Source organism: Crocodylus porosus, unplaced genomic scaffold, assembly GCF_001723895.1.
Source record: "Crocodylus porosus isolate Cpor-Errol unplaced genomic scaffold, CroPor_comp1, whole genome shotgun sequence".
Taxonomy (NCBI): Eukaryota; Metazoa; Chordata; order Crocodylia; family Crocodylidae; genus Crocodylus; species Crocodylus porosus.
In genome coordinates, this window is record NW_017728914.1 from 32,172,460 (window position 1) to 32,192,144 (window position 19,685).

General features: G+C 39.0%; 1 protein-coding gene across 1 annotated transcript; it reads right to left on the reverse strand.

Moving 5' to 3' along the window:
* Window positions 1-402: 402 nt before the first annotated feature.
* Window positions 403-19,685, reverse strand: GFPT2 (glutamine-fructose-6-phosphate transaminase 2). The gene is made up of 19 exons (XM_019535180.1): window positions 19,621-19,685; window positions 15,004-15,111; window positions 14,288-14,386; window positions 13,481-13,606; window positions 11,001-11,059; window positions 10,459-10,593; window positions 9,562-9,623; window positions 8,223-8,302; window positions 7,720-7,837; window positions 7,159-7,322; window positions 6,450-6,545; window positions 6,259-6,356; window positions 5,770-5,890; window positions 5,269-5,426; window positions 5,051-5,165; window positions 3,281-3,408; window positions 2,464-2,631; window positions 1,533-1,694; window positions 403-856 (listed from the first exon to the last, which is right to left on the reverse strand). Exons 1-19 carry the CDS (start codon window positions 19,625-19,627, stop codon window positions 812-814), a joined length of 2,049 nt encoding a protein of 682 aa, XP_019390725.1. The 5' UTR covers window positions 19,628-19,685; the 3' UTR covers window positions 403-811.

Genomic DNA, 19,685 nt, shown 5'->3' on the forward strand with positions numbered 1-19,685 from the left:
TTTGGAGATATTCAGTCAAAGAAGTTGAGGTAACAAACAGTTAACAGAAAATGGCAAAAAAAGGTTAGAAAGGAGACCAAGAGAGAGAGAAAAAGCTATAGGACGTCTGTACACAAGCTGCCATTTTGAAGTGCAGGGGTCACTGATACACAAGATGCTGCTGTGCTTTAATTAGTGCAGCTCTCGGAGCCGCTCTAATTAAAGTACCACCTCTCCCCCACCCCCAGGGCATGTGTAAAAGTGCCCATAGAGTTCCAGTTCAAAGCTGAAATACAAGACAGTAACAATGACCCTATACACAAATGCATAAATGTTACCATGCTCAGGATATACATTCTGGGCATTAAACAATGCTACAGATGAGCAACATACTAAAAAAATAATAATTTAAAGCTATACAACTGTACTTATAAATACACTGTTTTTAAAACTAGTTAAAGTAGTGTTGGCTAAAAGTGTTCACAGTTACTCTAAAACAGAGCTGTATATATATATATATATTGCACAATAGTAGAAAACTTCATTCACTATACCATGTGTAAACAATGATTTGCTTTCTGTCTTTCTCTTTTGGCAATATTAGTATTTAGAGAAACATTTGCTGTAAGCAAAAGCACTTGGGTACAAGGCACATCAAAAAGCTTTTAAAAAACGGGTGTCAGAACAAGTTAAAGAACAAACAAGCCAACCTTCCTCAACACTTTCCAGTTAACAATATCATCATTCTGTGTAGAAAGTTGTGTACTCAATGAATAACAATACATTTGTAGAAAATAAATTTAGAAGTCTGATGACAAAAGTTGCAGGTTGTTTATTCCACCGTCACAGATTTGGCCAGGTTTCTTGGAAAATCCACCTGGAATGAAGAACAGATTTTCAGTACGTGACTGAGTAAAGTAACTTTCTGGATCTGCTGATTCAACCTGTCCACACATGCGTGCGCACACACCCTACCACCCATCCTCCCCCACACCCAACCACCCATCCCTGAATTAATTCCACACCTTATCTGTCCTAGCTAGCCAAAACACAACCTAGACATGCAAAAAGAGCTGGAGATCTTAAAATTTGCAAAGGTTAGAAGTTTCCTTGCAATCTGATTGCAAAAATATGGATTGCCATAACAGGGTACAACTCTCAAAAGGATAGGCATCAGTCTTAAGCTTATTCAAATACTTTTTTTTAACCGATGCTAAGTATCAGACAAGTGTCACAATGTCTTTGAGTAAATTTTACTTCCTACTTTCATATTATTTACTGAAAAACAAAGGGAAATCTTCATTCCAGGTACTGCTCTCATTCAGTTTTACTACTGAACACTTAGTTTCATTTTCTCAGTTAAAAGAAGCTAAATATTTTTCAGGGGTTTTTTCTAATTAACTGATCTAGAATTTTAGTATATAGCTATTCTCTTGCTAGAAACTCTATGTAATTATTCCTCTCACATTAAGCTGGTGGAGGCAGAAGGAAATTCACTGCAGTGGTTCTCCAACTGTTCAAATTGGAGTACCTAAAGATAAAAAGACACTTACATCATATCCTCTGAGAACAGCCAGGTGGAATGAAAGCAGCTGGAGGGGAATAACACTCAGAACCCCTTGGAGACAGTCAACCGTGTTTGGCAGCTCAATAGTTTTGTATGCATATTTTGAGCTTTCTGTGTCTTCTTTAGAACACAAAATGATTGGGCGACCCTGTAAATAAGATATTAACAATCAAAAAAGGGCTGACACCAAGTTGTTTTGGTGTGCATGGACGTTTGTAGATGTGCTCCACGAGGTGTGTAGTGGGGGGGGAGGTCTTTAATTAGCACAGCTCCAAGAGCCATGCTAATTAAAAGCTCGTGGAGTGTCAAATGTATTGGCGCTCCCATGCTAAAAAATGGCAGCGGGGTGCTTTGAACTAAAGCTAGAACAAGCTTTAGTTTAAAGCACCCCACCGCCATTTTTCAGCATGGGGATGCCAATATGCATGACACTGGAGTGCAGTAAATTTCCACGCTTCAGCAAACTCAATTAAAATTGAGCCTGCTTGGATGCACTAAAATTACAAAGCATCAGAGCAGCCTCCCTGTATGTGTGTAAGTGCCCCACGTTGCTAAGCTTTCAAATGCATTCAATATATTTTGAACTTACTCATACAGATAGTAAGAATGATGATGACAATGCCTTCCTACTATTTATGGGAAAACAAGACTTTTTGCTTGTTGCATGGTATTTACAATTTAAAATGAAATTTGAACTTCTAGCACTGCAGATCACCAACATAATTCCACCTGCATTTTTAATTGGTCAGTCCTCATCACTGGCATCCATCTTTAATACTACGGTATGAATCAAAGGGTGCACACTTGCCATCCTTGAGGACTAGACAAACACCAAGACATTGCATTTCTGAAGTGCCGTCAGTAGCAACACATTTCAGCATGCAGAACCTCTACCCAGCTGATGTTGTTCAAATTACCTGTCGAGCAGTGATCTGTTGCAAAGCATTCTGGCATTTGTTGAAGCAGGGATCCTTCATAATTACCATGATAACAGGCATTTGTTTATCAATAAGGGCCAGTGGCCCATGCTTCAGTTCGCCAGCCAAGATACCTTCAGAATGCATGTATGTGATCTCCTTGATTTTCTAGAAAGCAAATGCCAGAGTTACACTCGTGTCAAGTGCCAAATAAAAGCTTCAGAAGGCAAAACACAAATACCAAGTGTCTGTTATTTAAACATGGAAATAAGCTTATTTTTTTAAATAAAGTCTTTCCAGTAGTTGGTTTTATCTCATTCTACAACATACAACAAAATTGGTTCCCACCCTTGCTTCCGGCAAAAATTGTCCTATTTTTAATATCACAAGGAGGTGTCATTTGCTGGATCAAGTTTGCCTGAAATCAATAGGAATCATTGCTCCTTAGAGATAACAGAGAAACAAGCAGTTTGTTTATTTTTAATCCTTTTTCTAGGTTACCTTGAATAAAGTTTACATTTTAGGAGCATTTGTGTCTTGAGATATGGTGATTAATGACCAGAAAGATATATTGTCACATCTCGCTATGCCTAACGAGAGGTTTACTGAAATGGTGTAACAACAAAAATAAATAAATAAATAAAAGGCCCATACACATTAAAGTGGGAAAAAGAGGTCTTCTACAGATGTTTCCTTCTTGCAGTTAAATTTACAAACAAAATGAAAAAAGCAATGGAAAGGAAACAAAAGAAGAAAAAAAAAAGAAAAAAAAAAAAAAGGGTAAAGCTTTAGAAGTGATACTCCTAAGCATACATACCAATGCTCCTTCCAGACAAGTAGCATAATTATAACCACGACCCATCACTAAAAGCGATCTCTGTTTGTACAATTCAAGAGCCAAATCATGTATCTTCTCATCCAAGGACAAGACTTCTTTAATCATCTCTGTCAAAATCACATACAAAAAGGATTACCTTAACTGTCATTTCCTGCGTTGCTATTGCTTTATCAAAACTATATTAAGATTTGTTTCAATGAGGCAGTAACAGATAGGTTCGTAGCTGCATTCATTTAAACTTCAAAGCTCTGCAGCTTTGTAAATATGCCTTGGACTCTCATAGATCTAAGTAGACAAAGTTCAGATATCTTTTATTAGACCAACTTAAATATTTGGAAGTTAGTCTATTAAAAGACAGCAGATTTACCCAAAAAACCTTGCCTGCCTATGTCCTTAGACCAGGGGCGGGCAAAATGCAGCCCGTGGGCCAGACGCAGCCTGCCAGGCCATTGCATCTGGCCCACAGGACCCCTAAAAAATTTAGAAATTAAGTATTAATCTGCCCCTGGCTGCCTGTCATGCGGCCCTCAGTGGCTTGCCAAAACTCAGTAAGTGGCCCTCCACCCAAAATAATTTCCTGCCCCTGCCTTAGACCAACATGGCTACAACCTACACCCTTGAATAGACCTAAGTGGCACTTTTAAATTTTCTCTTGGTTTAATGTATATCACTCCCTTTGTATTTCTAAGTGTAATTGTTATACTTCTCATCTTGATACGGGCTTAAAATAAGTTTTTTGGGTTTTTTTTAAATCAGCACTAAAAATAGTAAAATTTCCTTTAAAAATTATGAAAAAGGAACGTTGTATGCAAGGAAGGGGGCGGGAGGGCAACACCACACAACTGTAACTAAGAATAGAATATAAACTGTGTTCCGGTTTATTATTTGGTGTACCACCAACATCTCTTCAGGTGACGATGTATCAAATTTCAGAGTTTTACAACCATCAGTTTTCCAACATATTAAGCAAGGGCATGGGCATATGAACTATTATACTATTTCAACACGGAGGAATCTCTTTGGGGTGGAATGAAAAGGAGCAGACTTGCCGCTTATAATTCTGCATCAGTTGAGCCATTTAAACTATCTTAGCTGCCTGCTGCTATCCTAGGATAAGTGAAAATAATTTGCAGCCGATTGGGAAAGAAGACATGCAAAATAACTGTAAAACATTAACTGAACTGCATTAGCCCCATCTGCTCACATTTCAATCAGTATAATTGTTTAATTGGTCCAGGACTTCAAATTTCCCACACAGAAAAGTATCTCTGACCAATAGAAAACAGACTTCAAACCATAAAAGGGTTGGGAGAGAGTGGACCAAAAGGAATATTCAGAGCCACGTGGGCTGCTATTTTTAAAAACAGATTTCATTATTAACACCACTTCAAATTAGTTAAAAAATTATTTTATAAAATAAAAGGGAAAAAATCCCACCGCATTAATAAGCCCCTATCCTTCAGGCACCAATACCTGGAAGAGGAAACAAGCTGTGGGATTAGTAAACTGTCTATAAGAGAACAGTTACTGGAAACTGAAACATTAGAGCACTTGTTTTTTCAGAACTGAGACCAGGTGAAAGCAGGGAGAGCTGCTGGTTGTTGTAAAGGAGTTGTCTACATAACACTGCTAGCTTTTCATGAAGATAAGAAGATTTGTTTTTATCAAGGAAGTGTACTTCTTTAACAGTACTCATCACCACAGAAACAAAAGGAAAAAAACAACAAAAAACTGTAGAAGTCATTACACCTGGTAATGATTGCAGCCCCCTGATGATCTCCTGTCTCCTTTTCTGCAGGGAAATTCTGTCTTCAGACATCATCAGGCCAAACATTACAAGAGAGATGAACTGGCTGGTGTAAGCCTGCAGACGGACAGAATGTCAGTGCTTCTCAGAAACATATTACTAAAACATCTCACTGGCTTCCACAGAAGAAAGGTATAAAAGCCACTCAGCGAATAGTTACCTTTGTGCTTGCCACACCTATCTCTGGGCCTGCATTGATATGTACACCACAGTCAGTATCTCTGGATATTGAGCTTCCCACAGTATTTGTAATGCCAACCGTCAAAGCTCGACGTTCCTTACAATACCGCAAGGCCATAAGCGTATCTGCAGTCTCACCTATGGAATATGTACAGTTTATCATATACATTTAATACAGGACCAGCAAAAAGGCATCTTAGAAACTATATTATAGGGATACTTGAAGCTCTAACTTACTGAACCCCGTTTTGTACAATATGCAGCCAGATAGAGCATTCACACTTAGACCTAGTTTTGGCACCCACCAGTTGTTTAATTTGAGCTTGAAACTACCCCTGCATCCAATACACAGATCTGTTACTATTAATCCTCCTCATTTACTCTAAATTTAAGTATGGAGACAGAAATAAGCTTTGTTTACTGCATATACTTCTCTGCATGTCTCCACTCAGATGAAGGAGGAACAGTCAGAGTAACTCACCTGACTGACTGACAAAGAAGCATACATCATCCCTGAATACAGGAGTGTTTCTGTCCAGGAAGTCGCTAGCAAGTTCCACCATCACAGGCAGCTCTGTCAATTCTTCCAGCACTTGTCGAGTCTATAGTCAATAAGCAAAAAGCATTTATGAACATTAAGTATTAGAGTGAATAGCTATATTAAGGAAAAAGAAACAAAACAAACCAAGCTACAAAGTTACAGAATTTAATAGGAATTAATGACATCTTGGATCCTATTACCAAGAAATAAGGCAGCTCTAACTATTAGCTGCAACATCAAAAAGTGTTAATTTACAGCATGGCAGATAACAGTAGAGCTATTTTAATAAAAGGTGCTAAGAGGAAGCAAGATGCATAAAAGTCCAATTCCCTCACCCAGGGCTCAGTTTAAAAGAAAGAAAGAAAAAAAGTTGTTCTCTAAACCATAAAAACCAAGTATCCCCCATATTTTAAAGCAGGTTGAACTTACAGCTACTGCAGCATGATAACTGGTTCCACAACCAATGATGATCAGTCGGCGGCACCTCCTGATTTCTTTCAAATGATCCTTAAGACCACCCAACAGAACTGCAGCATCCCCAACAAAAGAAAAAAGTACAGACTTCAGCTACATGTATTTTTATTCTAATCGGGTTTTTTTAAGTCATCACATCGACTTACCAGTACTGCTCTCAAAATTCACTCTGCCTCTCATGGTATTGACAACAGATTCTGGTTGTTCAAAGATTTCTTTCTGCATAAATGCACTGAAGTTACCTATTTAGAGACACATTAACAAACAGATTTAAGTTGTTTTTCGTTTCAATTTTAATTCAATTGAAGAGAGAACTTTTTTTTTTTTTTTTTAAATGCCCAGTCGTATCCTGAGGGTTTCATGGAGGCTGTTAAGTCTCCAATATTTGCTAACGGGGAGAGACTCTGGTATAATGAAGCGTGGGCCACTTTCTCAATTAAAGTGTTTTAAAATGTTAAAAGTCTAATTCAATTTATTTCAAAAGAAACTCTGGTCATTTTCTTGTTTGTTACCAAGATTCTGAGATGCCTTAGTAAACTTCTGAGGGATCAGTACAAACTTCCTAGCAGTGAGCATCTTAAGAATTATTACATTTAATTCTATACAATGTTTAAGTGTTGTAGGTATCTGCTATCCTGTATATAAAGTCACAGATTTAATACGTACAGAGGTAGAGCCTGAATCTGCCTAGCCTGATCTGGTCACAAGTCTTAAAAATTGCCAGCTCCCAGGAATTACTTTAGCATACTAGAAACGTAGGTACAAGGTCATTATGTGAGGATTTGGCAACTTTCTTGCGTGCCAATATCAGACTACCTACCTATAACTGTTATTTTTTAAGGTGTTCCGACTTACCCTTCATTATTTGCTGCAATTCCATCTGCAAAGTCTGGATGGCTCGAGAGGGGTCATCACTAGCTGAACGTTTCAGTCGATGGATAGAAAGTTTCCCATCAGTTACTGCTGCAATATCATCATCTTCTAGGAAGATTACTCTGTTGGTGTGTTCAATGATGGCACTGAAGAAACGTAAATAGAAAGAGATTTATATTCGGAACAATGTTTTAGTATGAAGAAGCAGTAAGATTAAGAAACAAAGATAACATGTGCTAGTGAGGGCTACTTAAGCTTATCTTGTCTCCCTGCATTTGATACACTTTAGAACAGCGCAAGAAAGGTTCCAGACTGACAGTTACTTATTGGTAACACATCATTGAGAAATCTGTGCCCTTTACCACCTTCAAAATGTCATTTTTCCTGCTTTATCAAGTTGATTAGTCATTAGTTGAGCTTTCCGAGTCTCCATAATAAAATAGTTTCCTACCAAATCACAAACATGTGGCACTGAAGTAATAGGTAAGATTTCCATTACCGTGTTGCTCCTAAATGACAAGCAAAAATAGTGTCATGTATTACCTTGCATCAGAAGCAAAGAAAAATTCTACTGCTTTATCTCCAACAGCATGAAGATAGGTAGAACCATCCAGTCTTTTCATTCGGGTCTTGCATATATTCTTCACGTTTTCAATGTTGCCTGTTAAACGAAATGGGACATGAATCCGAGATAGACCAATCTGAAGTAAGGAACCTACCTGGTTGAAAAAAAAACTTGTAAACTATCAAGATAAGATATGAACATCTATACTACATTTACAAGTAGTCTATCCTTTTAGAAAGTGATGCATTCCCAGTGGGCATTTATAAACAATAAGATAAGAACGGGAACTGTTAGTAACAAAAAACCCTTCACTCAAAAACAAATCAATAAATACCCAGCGTACAGAAATCATTAACTTCACTTCTAAGGGAGTAGCAATACACCTTGAATTTAATTTGATTAGAAAAAAATCCCGCTAAGGTTCTGTTAACTGTCATCACAAAGAGAATAACTGCTGTAACTTACAAATATTTTCACTTACATGACCGATACAGGACAGAAATCTGTTCAGTGGAAAGCTTGTATTTGCTGCGAACTCCAATGAGTAGAGGACTTCCTCTCCTATGAGCGCAACAAGGAACACATTAGCTATGACGTCCTTTGTACAGGGAGATCTACTTAAGATCTGCAGGGTTGGAAGGTCACACCACTTCCAACTTCACAGGGTGACAGATGTTCCCCCGCCCACCACCCAACTATGTGATGTTCCTTTCCCTGCTTTGGAACTGTAGAAAACAAAATAAGGCATATGGAATACTGACAAGATGAAAGGCTAAACTTGCATTCCCAATTGTAAGATCTGGCTTGGAAAGATGCATTTGTTTTCATCTTTACAATGCCTTGGTAAAGCTAGGACACCATACGCTTGGACTTCTTCCATAACCCACGCAACGCAGTTTTTCTATCAGCATGATGCACCAGTTGCCACTTAGTATGCCTTTACCCTTTCCTGAAAATTGCTTTTCCAACCAGAAACAGAAGCAGAGTTTAGGCAACTCAACACTATCATGAGTTTTGTCTTGGACTAGAGTTGTGTACCAGTATTTACATAATGTATTAATCCAACAGGCTTCTAGCCAACTTGAATGAATACACCATTCACAGCATTTATTCAAAATGAAGTCAAAGCACACCAGTCTTCTCTCCTTTTTCAATCTGCTATCAAATGAAAAAAGAGCTTGTCTGAAGAAAAGCACTTTGGAAACAGAAGGCAAACTGAGCTTCTCAGTGTTCTACAGCACGCAGGTGTACCATTGCATACTTCGTTATTTTACACTGCATTCATACATGCTGCATTAAGAATTTAACACCAAGTGAAATGGGTCAAGTCAGCCTACTTTAGCAATCATCTGACTGTTCTTCAGCTGTGATTACGAAATGATTAATTCATATTTTTCACAATTATTTCCTCAAAAATTACTTGTACGTTTATAGGTAAATCTTTCAGAGTGACTCTGAAAGGCAGTGGTTTAATCCCTTGGAATTCAGCAGTTTTGGCAAGCAGGAAAAGCTCGTGAATTTCAAATCAGTTAGATTAAACAGCTGATTGGAAGATGTGCCAAGGGAACTGAGGGACAGTTCATGGTCCTGAACCCAGATGCTGACTAACTATGCTTAACGTGGATACAGAATTTTTATAACACACTAATGTCATAGTCCTCTGCATTTCATTGTTTTAAATTTTTGTTCGCAAATGATGTCTGATCAAAGGATTATTAATGTATATAGAAAATAAAATAGTCAAATGCTGGAATTATGGTTATTCATTCACAGTGTATTTCAATACATAGCACAAAAATATTTTTTGGATTTTCACTAACCTGGCAGCAACAGCTTCACCCAGATAATGGCTGCTCTTGAAAACCAAGGCAAAAGCACCTTCCTGGAAACCATACAAACAAAAGGAAAAATCCTGAACTGAGTTATACAAGTGAGTCAAATCTTCATTAATCTGTGGCCCCTCTTCCCAAAATGATTTTAGGCATAGCTCATTACCACTATCAGGAATTTCTTCCTGGCAGTCAGATTGTACCATTCAAAAGGCCAGCAAATACAGTAAAACAAGTAAAAGACCAATAAATATACCATGCATTATCCAAATAGTGAGATGAGCACTTTTAATAGGAAACCAGATTCTCAGTTTTACCTGCAAAAATAAATACTTTTAATACAAGTCTCTGTAAAACCCTGACAGATGCATTTTCTAGCTTTGCTGGGGATCTACAAATAGATATTTTTGTGTATTAGACAATAAATGGGCAATACTGCCCGTGTGTATGCTAAAGTTATAGATCAAATACTTTTTATTCCACTTTGACATCAAATGTGTGACCTGGCTCAGTTTGGGTTCTGTTGGGGTTGTTTTTTAAAAGGAAAAAAAAAAAAAACCCCACAAAAAACCCACAAAAATGACAATACTACCTAAAAACAAAATCCTGGTGTTTTATGCAACGTTAAAAAGACCATTAAGATAAGTAAGGTTGATCTGAAAGTGCTCTACAACTCCGTGTGCAGGATCCAGTCATCAAGATAGCTAGGAAACATGCTAACAAGCTCACCCGTCCCCCAGTTCTGCCTCCAAGCAGTGGCTAAGCAGTACCAGGCTCTCATGATCCATGAACCAACATGCCTTGTAAACTCCAAATATAAAGTGCTGGGATTCTTTACTACAATAGACACTACTATAATTCAAGCAGTTTCCCTTTTATCACACTTACCAGCTGCTGAATAACTCTTTCCACCAATGCTGAAAAGCTGATGTCCTCTGTCTCTCTGTTGTCATATATATATTTGATTAGTTTGGGGATGGTTTCTGTATCAGTTTCAGATTCAAACTCATAGCCTTTGCTTTCCTGGAATGTGAGATATAATCAAAGACAAGATAAGCATTTTCTTCCTCAGGAAGGAAACCCTGGTGTTTTTCAGTTGGTGTAATCTCACCAGAAGGTAATAAATCATTAAAACGGACAGCTTGGGAGGATCACACTAGGCTGCATTTTACCACTTAGCAGAGAAAAGATTCAACTAATCATAACCTCACTATTTTCAAACATATATAAAAATAGGAGAAAATAGGCCTCTATCCTTTTCCAGCATAAGGATCCTGTGCAACTCCAGCAGCCAACCTCTATTGCAACACCACTTTTAAATTGTATACAAGAGCGTTAATTCAATCCCTTCAGAAGTTAGGACAAATGGATAAACAATTATTTTATATCAGTATTTTAATTTTGGAATAAGTCGCAGTTATAAAACCTACCAGAAATTTTCTCAGATCCTTATAGTTTGTGATGATTCCATTGTGGATAACAACAAATTCTGAAAGGAAGAGTCAACAATTAAGAGACCAAAGTGTAAACTCCATGCACACAAAAGCATCTTAAATTGTTGTTATTGCTGCAATGCCTTCATAATTAGGGTGTAATGTAGCACCTTTGGCAGACTCTGTCCAACCTAAGAGTTACCATCTGCAGACCAACTTACTAAGACCCAAACACTGGAAGTGGTTTTATGGTCTCCATCATCATAGCATGGACGTTTCTCCCCTTTTCTTTTCCCTGACAGCCTACATGTAAATAAGCTTTATCAGTTTACAAATCTTATTCAAGTAGTATATCCTGTTTTTCAAATAAGAATCTGTTTTCCTCCAATTCTCACAGTTTTAAAAATAGAACAGAATAGAATATATTAATAACAAACTTTATCAATTTTGTTAGATGTTTATTCACAGTTATGCTAAAAAAATGTTTGTACGTTAGCCAGATTGCTGGATTGTTAACACTTTATACAAAGACGGCCAGAAACCATGATGCCATTTCTACTCCGCCATCTCAACTAGAGAGCATTTTTGTCTGGCTGCACACCTCAACCCTGTACAGACTTTTTTTTTTTTAAGTTAAAGTATTTCTGAGAAGATGTTTACTCCTTTATTGTCCATCATCCCAACCCTCCGTACCCCAGATAAACTGGAGTTTGGTTTTTTTGTTTTGGGGGCAGGGGGAGGTTAGCTACAGAACATAAAGTCAGAAATTCTAAAGATCTTACTCTGGTACTTGTATGGGAGCTAAAGTAGCCAAATATTAAACAGAAGCAAGTTTTAGGATAGTAGAGAGAAAGAATAAATAATTTTGAATTTGGGCCTCACTATTTCTTCAGACCCACAGAAGCATTTTGATACCTACTACTCATCCACTTTAGGTTTTTTTGGCATAACTGAATCACTGTACCTGAGCTGAGTATTCAAGAAAAAACTAGAAATACCCCTCGTAAAGGCCTCTATGGGTACCGAGTTGTTTTGAAGATGAAGTGCCCTATTTAAGGAAATCCAAAGATTGATTTATATTTAAGGAAGCTTACAGGGCAAAGGCCATGTGTATCTTATCTTTGTACTACAACAATTATAAAACATTTGCTTTCATGACACTAAGCCTTGGATAGTTTAAGTGCCTGTGGGAAACATTTTGCCAATATGGAGCTATTTCTAATATTAAACCACTCTTTCTCCAGTCTCTCAGTTCTAATCCTCAAAGGCAAATTTAAAGATACCTTTGGTAGACAAACCTACAAGCTTCACTTCATAAATCTACCAGATTTAAAAAAAAAAAAAAATCATAGAGTAACTATAGACATTGGATTTACGGCACATTATAAACCTGCCTTCCATCCAATAACCCCACGCAACGTCTACATTTCATCAGCTACATTATATCACTTGGTCAACATTCCTCCCTTTTGTGCCCCCCCGCCCCACCTACCTGCCTTACTCCTATGGTCTTTCATCCCCTCACATTTGCATTTTCACAGACCTGCGTTTTCCATATTGGCTTCCATTCCACCCAAGAGAGCACACAAACACCAACGGACTCTACCTATGCCTAAAGAAGGGTATTTGTGCCCGAAAGCTTGCAAAGGACAAGTTTTCTAACTTTTTAGTTGGTTTAATAAAAATGTATCACCTTTACACAAAAACCCTCGTCTGCCTTAATCATAATATCACTCTTTCCAGTTTTGGGTCAATAGTATTCAATTTAGCCTGAATTAAAAAAAAAAAAAAAAAGGCTCTGCATAACAATCCAGTTAAAAACATCTGAACTATTCAAAAGAACAGTAAAATACACATACTTGGAAGTATCAAATGCAGTAACAGGAAAAAAACTAAACCAAACCAAAAACAACAACACCACCACCACCACACTATTTTTTCTAGATAATACTAATTCAAATATTGTAATAGGCTGCTAAGTTTGAAGTTTCTCATACTGTGCAGTAAAAATATAGTTAAATATTTTAGACCTCCACTTGGCTCAGTTGCTCTTCAAAATACCACCTGACTAAAGTATAGTTACCTCCTGGATACTGCTGGCCCAATAAGACATTTCTCTGCATTAATTATGATACATGAGGACTCAAGTTGTGTTGAGCTTCTAATAAACCAACAGTGAATCATTCAAACAAACGTATATCCTTTATTATTGTATTCCATTTGTATCATGTTTGAGAAATAAGTTTCCCTTTCAATTATTACTCACAGAGAAGTTTATTTGAGCAGTTAGACTGCTTTGCCAAGTCAAAATACGTTCTCTAGTTGAAAGAAATGCCTGTTTGACAAGGTCACTGATGAATGAGTTTAGCCTACCAGAACTCATGCACACTTTGGCAGTTTTAGAGTAATCTAGACTGAGGTCTTTTCTGTCATAACAGATTCATATACAATTCCAAACTGACACAAATGATACTTACCATTCCCTTTACCCGATCTCTGAGGGTGACTGTTTACTACACTGGGGACTCCATGGGTTGCCCAACGAGTGTGAGCAATTCCAAAATGTGTTTCAAAGTCTACCTTTAGGTCCAGACCATCTTGTTCTGTGCAGAAGAAAATCAGTTTGTTAAACAGTCACACAAACACAAGACTAACAGAACCTTGTTGAATTTAAATTTCACCTGTAAAGATACTGTCTAAAGTGTTTTGCAACTTTATTTGATTTCATGACACTAAGCCTTGGGTAGTTTTAAGTGCGTGTGGGAAACATTTTGCTAATATGGAGCTATTTTTCAGCCTATACTAGCAATTGTAAACTAGGCAAACTGACCATAACATTACAATATAAACAAATATTTATTAAAAATAGGACTCAAGTTCTTTGTAGGAGGAAGGAATCCATAGAGTGGATGCTGTGAAGATGATGAACTGCTTGGAAATGCTGTACAATATGGCCAAAGCTCCGTCAGAATATAAATTCATACGCATGTCTTCTTGTGAGAGAGCTCAGATTTCAGAGGGCAGTGGTAGTTCAAAAATGAACACAGTCAGCTTAGTGATGAGCTCTCACACTATTGTACCTCCACTATACCCCTACTGCACAAAGATAAGCCTACTTTGTAAAAACTAGTGTCTCTGAACAAAAACTACTCAACAACCTAATGCTGGTTATATAATGCCATTAACAGCTTTGTTTTTAAACCACAAAAATCAATAGTTTAACTTTTTTGCTAATATAGAGCTATCATCAGGAGTATAAAATCATAAAGGAATTTTAAACTCACTGTATAATTCTTCATCCAGGGCCTTTACCTTTCCTCTTTTCTTGACCAGTTTGATGAACCTCTCTTTATCCTCATTATCATTTCCATCAATGGCAACACCTAGGATTCAGAACACAAGTGTTTTTTTTAAAGGAAGGGAGTGCATCTTATTCAGAAAAATCCATCCTAAGATTAGACAGACAATCACATGCAAATGCAAAGGCTCTACAACAAAGTTAGTCTTCGAAGGGATGCTTCTAGTCTTCTACAAATGGCTATTCAAATCAGATTAAGGTTCACCTGAAAAGGCAATACAGGTTTAAATACCCACTGAAATTGACCTAAGTTTTGCCTGAATAAGGACCTCAGATTTTGTCAGTGATACTAACACTTCAAGACTGAAGTGCATTGATAAGCCTATCAATTGATGAGTCTCCAAACACGCTTCACATTAGACGTTCAACAAAAATTACAGCAGGTATCCATTTCCTTCATTCTGCTTGCTTCAATTACATGTTCTAAAACAACTAAACTGAACGTGTAATTACATCACAGGTTTCAATCTTTGCTCTTTCATGGCAATAGAATAAAATTTGGATGAGAAAATACCACACAAATAAAAATTCAACATCCAAAATCTTGGTTAGAAATGGTAAAGATCATCTTGGACTGAAGTAATGCAAGTACCGAGCAGGTGGAATCACATACATACGCATTTTTAGTACAAGGTGAGGTACCTGCCGAGTCATATCCTCTGTATTCTAGTCTCTCGAGTCCTTTGATCAGAGTCTCAAATATCTCCTTCCGAGTCCGAGGTACTCTGTAGTTCAGATAAGCGAAGATTCCTGTTTAATGAAATAGGGGACAAAAGAGCAGAAAGTCAACATTTAGGCTAGGAACAGAAATTGCACATAAACCAGTGTAAGTGATGGGAAGCCAGTTCAAATCTGTAACACAACAGAAATTCAGTGCACATAAACCGTTTTCAAAATCACTGAAACCAGTTTAAAATAAACCTGGATGGATGTAGCAGACTTAACTAATTTAGGTAGGTTTATTGAACTTAACTGATTTAGGATCTGTCCTAGATCTCCTCCAGATTCAAGTTAATTCACAGCCCCCCAAGCATCCCAGAATGCATCTCCCCTGCACGCCTCTTCCCCCTCACGCAGGGTGGGCAGGCTAGCCTTGGCCCAAGCGGTCTGTTCCAATGGAGCAGGAAGGCATGCTCTAGCAACCCCCCGCTTCTGGTCTGGGCCACTGCAGGCATGTGGCTGCATTTGCAGAATCAAAATGAACTGTTCACTTGCTTATCAGCTCAATCTGTGCAGCTTAGGCTAACCTGTAAAGACTGAACAGACTCAGCCTTGGGCTTTTTGACTGTCTGTACTTAGCTTTATAGTCTATTGGGACCTCTGCAGAGATGGATTTAAAGCTCTTTATTAGCTCTAAATATTAATGTCACAAAATTAAACATTCCTGGTTCTAGGGAATTTTTAGACTATCACTCTCTTCACTGAGATCTCCAAATAACAGTAGCAGTTAATGCCCAAACTGGAAAAAAAAAAATCTCCCAACTCCCCATGCAGACTGTAGCAGAGAATGGGAGCATTGTGACTGACTGCGTTTCCAGGTCTAAAACTAGACATCTCAAGGAGTATATTCACTGCACTAGCACAAGGCAATGTCTGTAATCAAGGTCAGGGCCCAAAATGCTCCAGGGTAGGGACTCTGAGCACAGGAACTATTTTTGAAAGGCTCCTGCTGAAAATGGTATGCAGCAGCCACTTTAACAGGGAACAGGAAGGGAGAACTAGGGAAGAAAACAGAAATGAAATCAGAAGTAAAGGACAGAAAGTAAGGGACAAAGGAAAATAGAAAAGAAACCCAAGTCAAGTACCCATTCTCAAGTCTCTCTTGCAGACTTAAGGAAGGGTGCAATACCCAAAAGGCTGTCCAGCAGCTCTCCCAACTATACACTTGGTCTAAAAAAAGTATCACAAAAAAAAAAAAATCCTTGCTTCTGCTACATTTCCTGGATCATCATGGCTCCAACCCTACTTAAAGTGTTAATGAATTTGATATCATAAACTATGTAGACTAGAGAATCAGTAAATCATTGTGAACCCTACACCAAGCAAGCATGTGGCAGTTCAGCTTTGAAGGGAAGGAACCGTTTGACTGGAAAAAACTGTTCTCTTTAACAAATGTATAATATCAAAGACTAATTCACATTATTCTGTGCTGAAGATTTAATGGTTTTACCTGTTCAATTAAAGCTACTGAGAGCACAAAAATGTTATTTATACCTCCAACTGGTTCTCCAAAACTAAGAAAGTCATAGTGACGATACAGTTGTTGAACATGTGAGGTCTAACTGATTAGTCCCCACATGTACAGCCAGTAACATTATTGGCTTTACTCCTACAACAGCAACTGGACAACTTTAGTGTTACAGGCTGCAGTAGTTTTTAGACTAACCTCAAAGAAACTAATTAAGTTTCAAAACTCCATCTCTGCTACAGAAGAGGGAAGCAAAGTACCTATTTGACCCTAACCATTTCTAAAGTGCCCATCACTTTAATAGCAAAGATGGCAAGATGTTCAAAGGCCATAACATGCTACAGTAGTTAAACATAAAAAAGATGCCTGAACACATTTCAAGTGCTGCTCTTCCACAGATTTCTTGGAAATAACGTCTGCAGGCTTGTTACACATAAAACCACCCTAGATCAAGGATTTGCTGATCATAATTTCCAGACAGTTGCTTACAGTCCTCTAGCACTTGCTGCCTCTAAGGATCCTGGAAATTTAAAAATACAAAATGTCTTAATATCATTCCAGAATATTGCTCCGTACCTCTTTTCAGATCCAACATCACTTTCTAAGCCAGATTTCACAATACATTCAAAGACACACCAGGCTCATATATTCCAAGTGGCGTCTTTATGACTATACAAAGCTCTAGGAAAAGCTTCCTCTGGGAATGCCTTTACAATGCTACTAGTGTGCAGTAATTGTTAAAAGGATCCTTGTTTCTAAGAAGCTCTAGCCACACATCCACACACATGAACTAGGAAACTCAGACGCTACTAGAGGCTATTACGCTGAAAAGATAAGTGCTGCCTGGGTTGTCAAGGAACATATCGCAAATGTATTTATTTTTTTACTAGAAGGAAAAAAGTCTTACTCCTGACTTATCTACTACTGCCTCGTTCACATGCATACTTTCTTCTCAGGAATCCCATTTTTTTTTTTTGCCAGTTACTTAACTCCTCTACAGAAAAAAACCAAAAAGTTTAGCCACATTTCTGGTAGGTAGCTCCATCTGGAAGTTTAAGCCAATGACTAATTTCACAAGTTTCTCTCAAGTACAAATCTCGTTTCAACTGAAATTACTTCTGTGGCCTCCCAAACTGTTAAATTAGAGCTGCAGTTTCCATGAGAATTTCTAATAAAAATAAGAAATTATTGTGTAAAGTGATATCACAGCTTCATTAGATCAGGTAAAGCTATTTGAAGTGATGATGGCCTCACTTTACTAGCACAAATTTTAAGCAAGGAACTATGGCCCCTAAATCTTAAATATAAAGACAGAACTGGGTATTTTTTATATCCAATTACAGCTACTCAAAGAACATTTAATGGGGTACTGGTCTTTTGCCCTTAGACCTGTTATATTTGCTACATAACTGATACCAGTCATTACTGCAACGTGGAAGCTACTCGCTTCTGAACAGTTTTTCACAATCCAGAAAGGAGGCATGCTACATCTCAGAAAGCCTAGGCTCCATCTTTGTGCCTGCTTAACCTTCACTGAACACCTCTCCTTTCAACTCACCAGCTGTCTGGACTTTTTGCTTTCTCTGACTGAATGGCAAGCATCAGGAAAATGCGGGGGAAAAAAAAGGGTTCTGAGAGTCTTTTCTAGGAAAATGCCATAAGCAGCTTGTAACCACAAGATTTCACCTAGATCCAGGCACCCTACACTTTGGATCTGCTCTGTAATGGAAAAATTACTCTGGCTTTTAGCCAGGCCACTTATACATGTGCTCAGGTGGTGGGATGTTTTAAATCACAGTGGTTCCTGGAGAGCCACTGTAACTGAAATATCTCACCATCGTGTGTATTAAGCCCCTGCAGGTTTAAAACTGGCCATGGGATGCTTTATCTAGACCTCATTTGACAAGGTTTAGCTAAAAGCACCCCAGCTGCCATTTTTAAATCCATTTTTATACACACGATGATGCGGCCCCGCAAGAGCGTTTTAATCAGAACACAGAGCAGATTGGATTCATTAGAGCACAAATGGTAAATATGGGGGTGCCTACTTAGTGAAACAGCTTTAGAGCTGCAAGGAAGTTAAGAGTTAACTTAAAATTTAACTGACGGAGACCATCAGTTCAAAGTGGCTTCAGCAACTTTTTAAATACTGCACGTTCTTACAAAAAGCATTTGTAAAGCTGTTTCCACTTACACAGCTGGAAACCCTAGGCAGCATTTCCCCAAATTCATCTCTTAAAAAGGGCCCTTACATGTTGATAAGTGTATGCATTCACAGTAGAAAAGTCTGAACTATCTTCATATGAAACCCCAAGCATTATATGCATGCGAAGGGATGCACAGCATATGCCAAGAAAGTTGACTAGATTTTTTCAAATGCTTTAGATCCCAAACCTCGCTCTCCGGCCAGGTGCCATCGTAACTTGTTTGGCGCGACATTGTCCAAAGCGCCTGGTCCCCAAAGACTGGGTGGTTTGCCACTTCATCCCGAGTCTGTTTTAATGTCTTACTACACGTCTTTAGCAGTGGTGACGCCGTCCCTTCATCAACGCATCCCAGATGCCGCAGATTTTGACAGTCGTTTCCAGTCTCCGAGCTCCACAGTTGAGACGGCACCCAGGGTTTGTTTAGCCGCCCAGCCCAGAGCGGCGCCTCGGGGACTGCCTCTGGAGGCCAGCAGAGCCCAGTGCCCGCACACGCTGCAGGGGAGCTCCAAGGCCCGGCTCGGAGCCGCTCAAAAGAGACAGCACGCAGCACCGGGGGGCTGCTGTCAGAGCACGGGGGGGTGCAGGGCCTCAACACAAGCTGTCTTTTCCCAGCCCCACCACCACTGTTCACCCCTGCCCCAGCCACGCCGGCACCCCTCAGGAAAAACCGCCCTGGGCTCAGCCAGCACCCCCCGCCCCCGCGAGGGAGCAGAAAGGAGCCGGCTGAGCCGGAACTGTCAAACATGAGACCCTGGGCCCCCCCCTCAGAGCCGCGCTCCTGTCAGGCCCGGCCCGGCCCGGGCCCGGAGCCGGGGAGCGCAGCAGGCCTGGAGCCAGGAGCCCCGCGCCGAGACCGGCACTCACCACACATGGTCCCGCACGGAGCCGCCACAAAGCCCGCTCACGCGGCGCCGCCGCCAACCCGCCGC

What these genes read in the sequence shown, in the direction of transcription:
- GFPT2 (XM_019535180.1), bottom strand. An exon ending in AAAGAGTTATTCAGCAGCTG is followed by an intron (nt 9,624 to 10,458) that starts GTAAGTGTGATA and finishes TATGGTTTCCAG; the next exon opens with GAAGGTGCTTTTGCCTTGGT. An exon ending in CTTGTCTGGAAGGAGCATTG is followed by an intron (nt 2,632 to 3,280) that starts GTATGTATGCTT and finishes TTTGCTTTCTAG; the next exon opens with AAAATCAAGGAGATCACATA.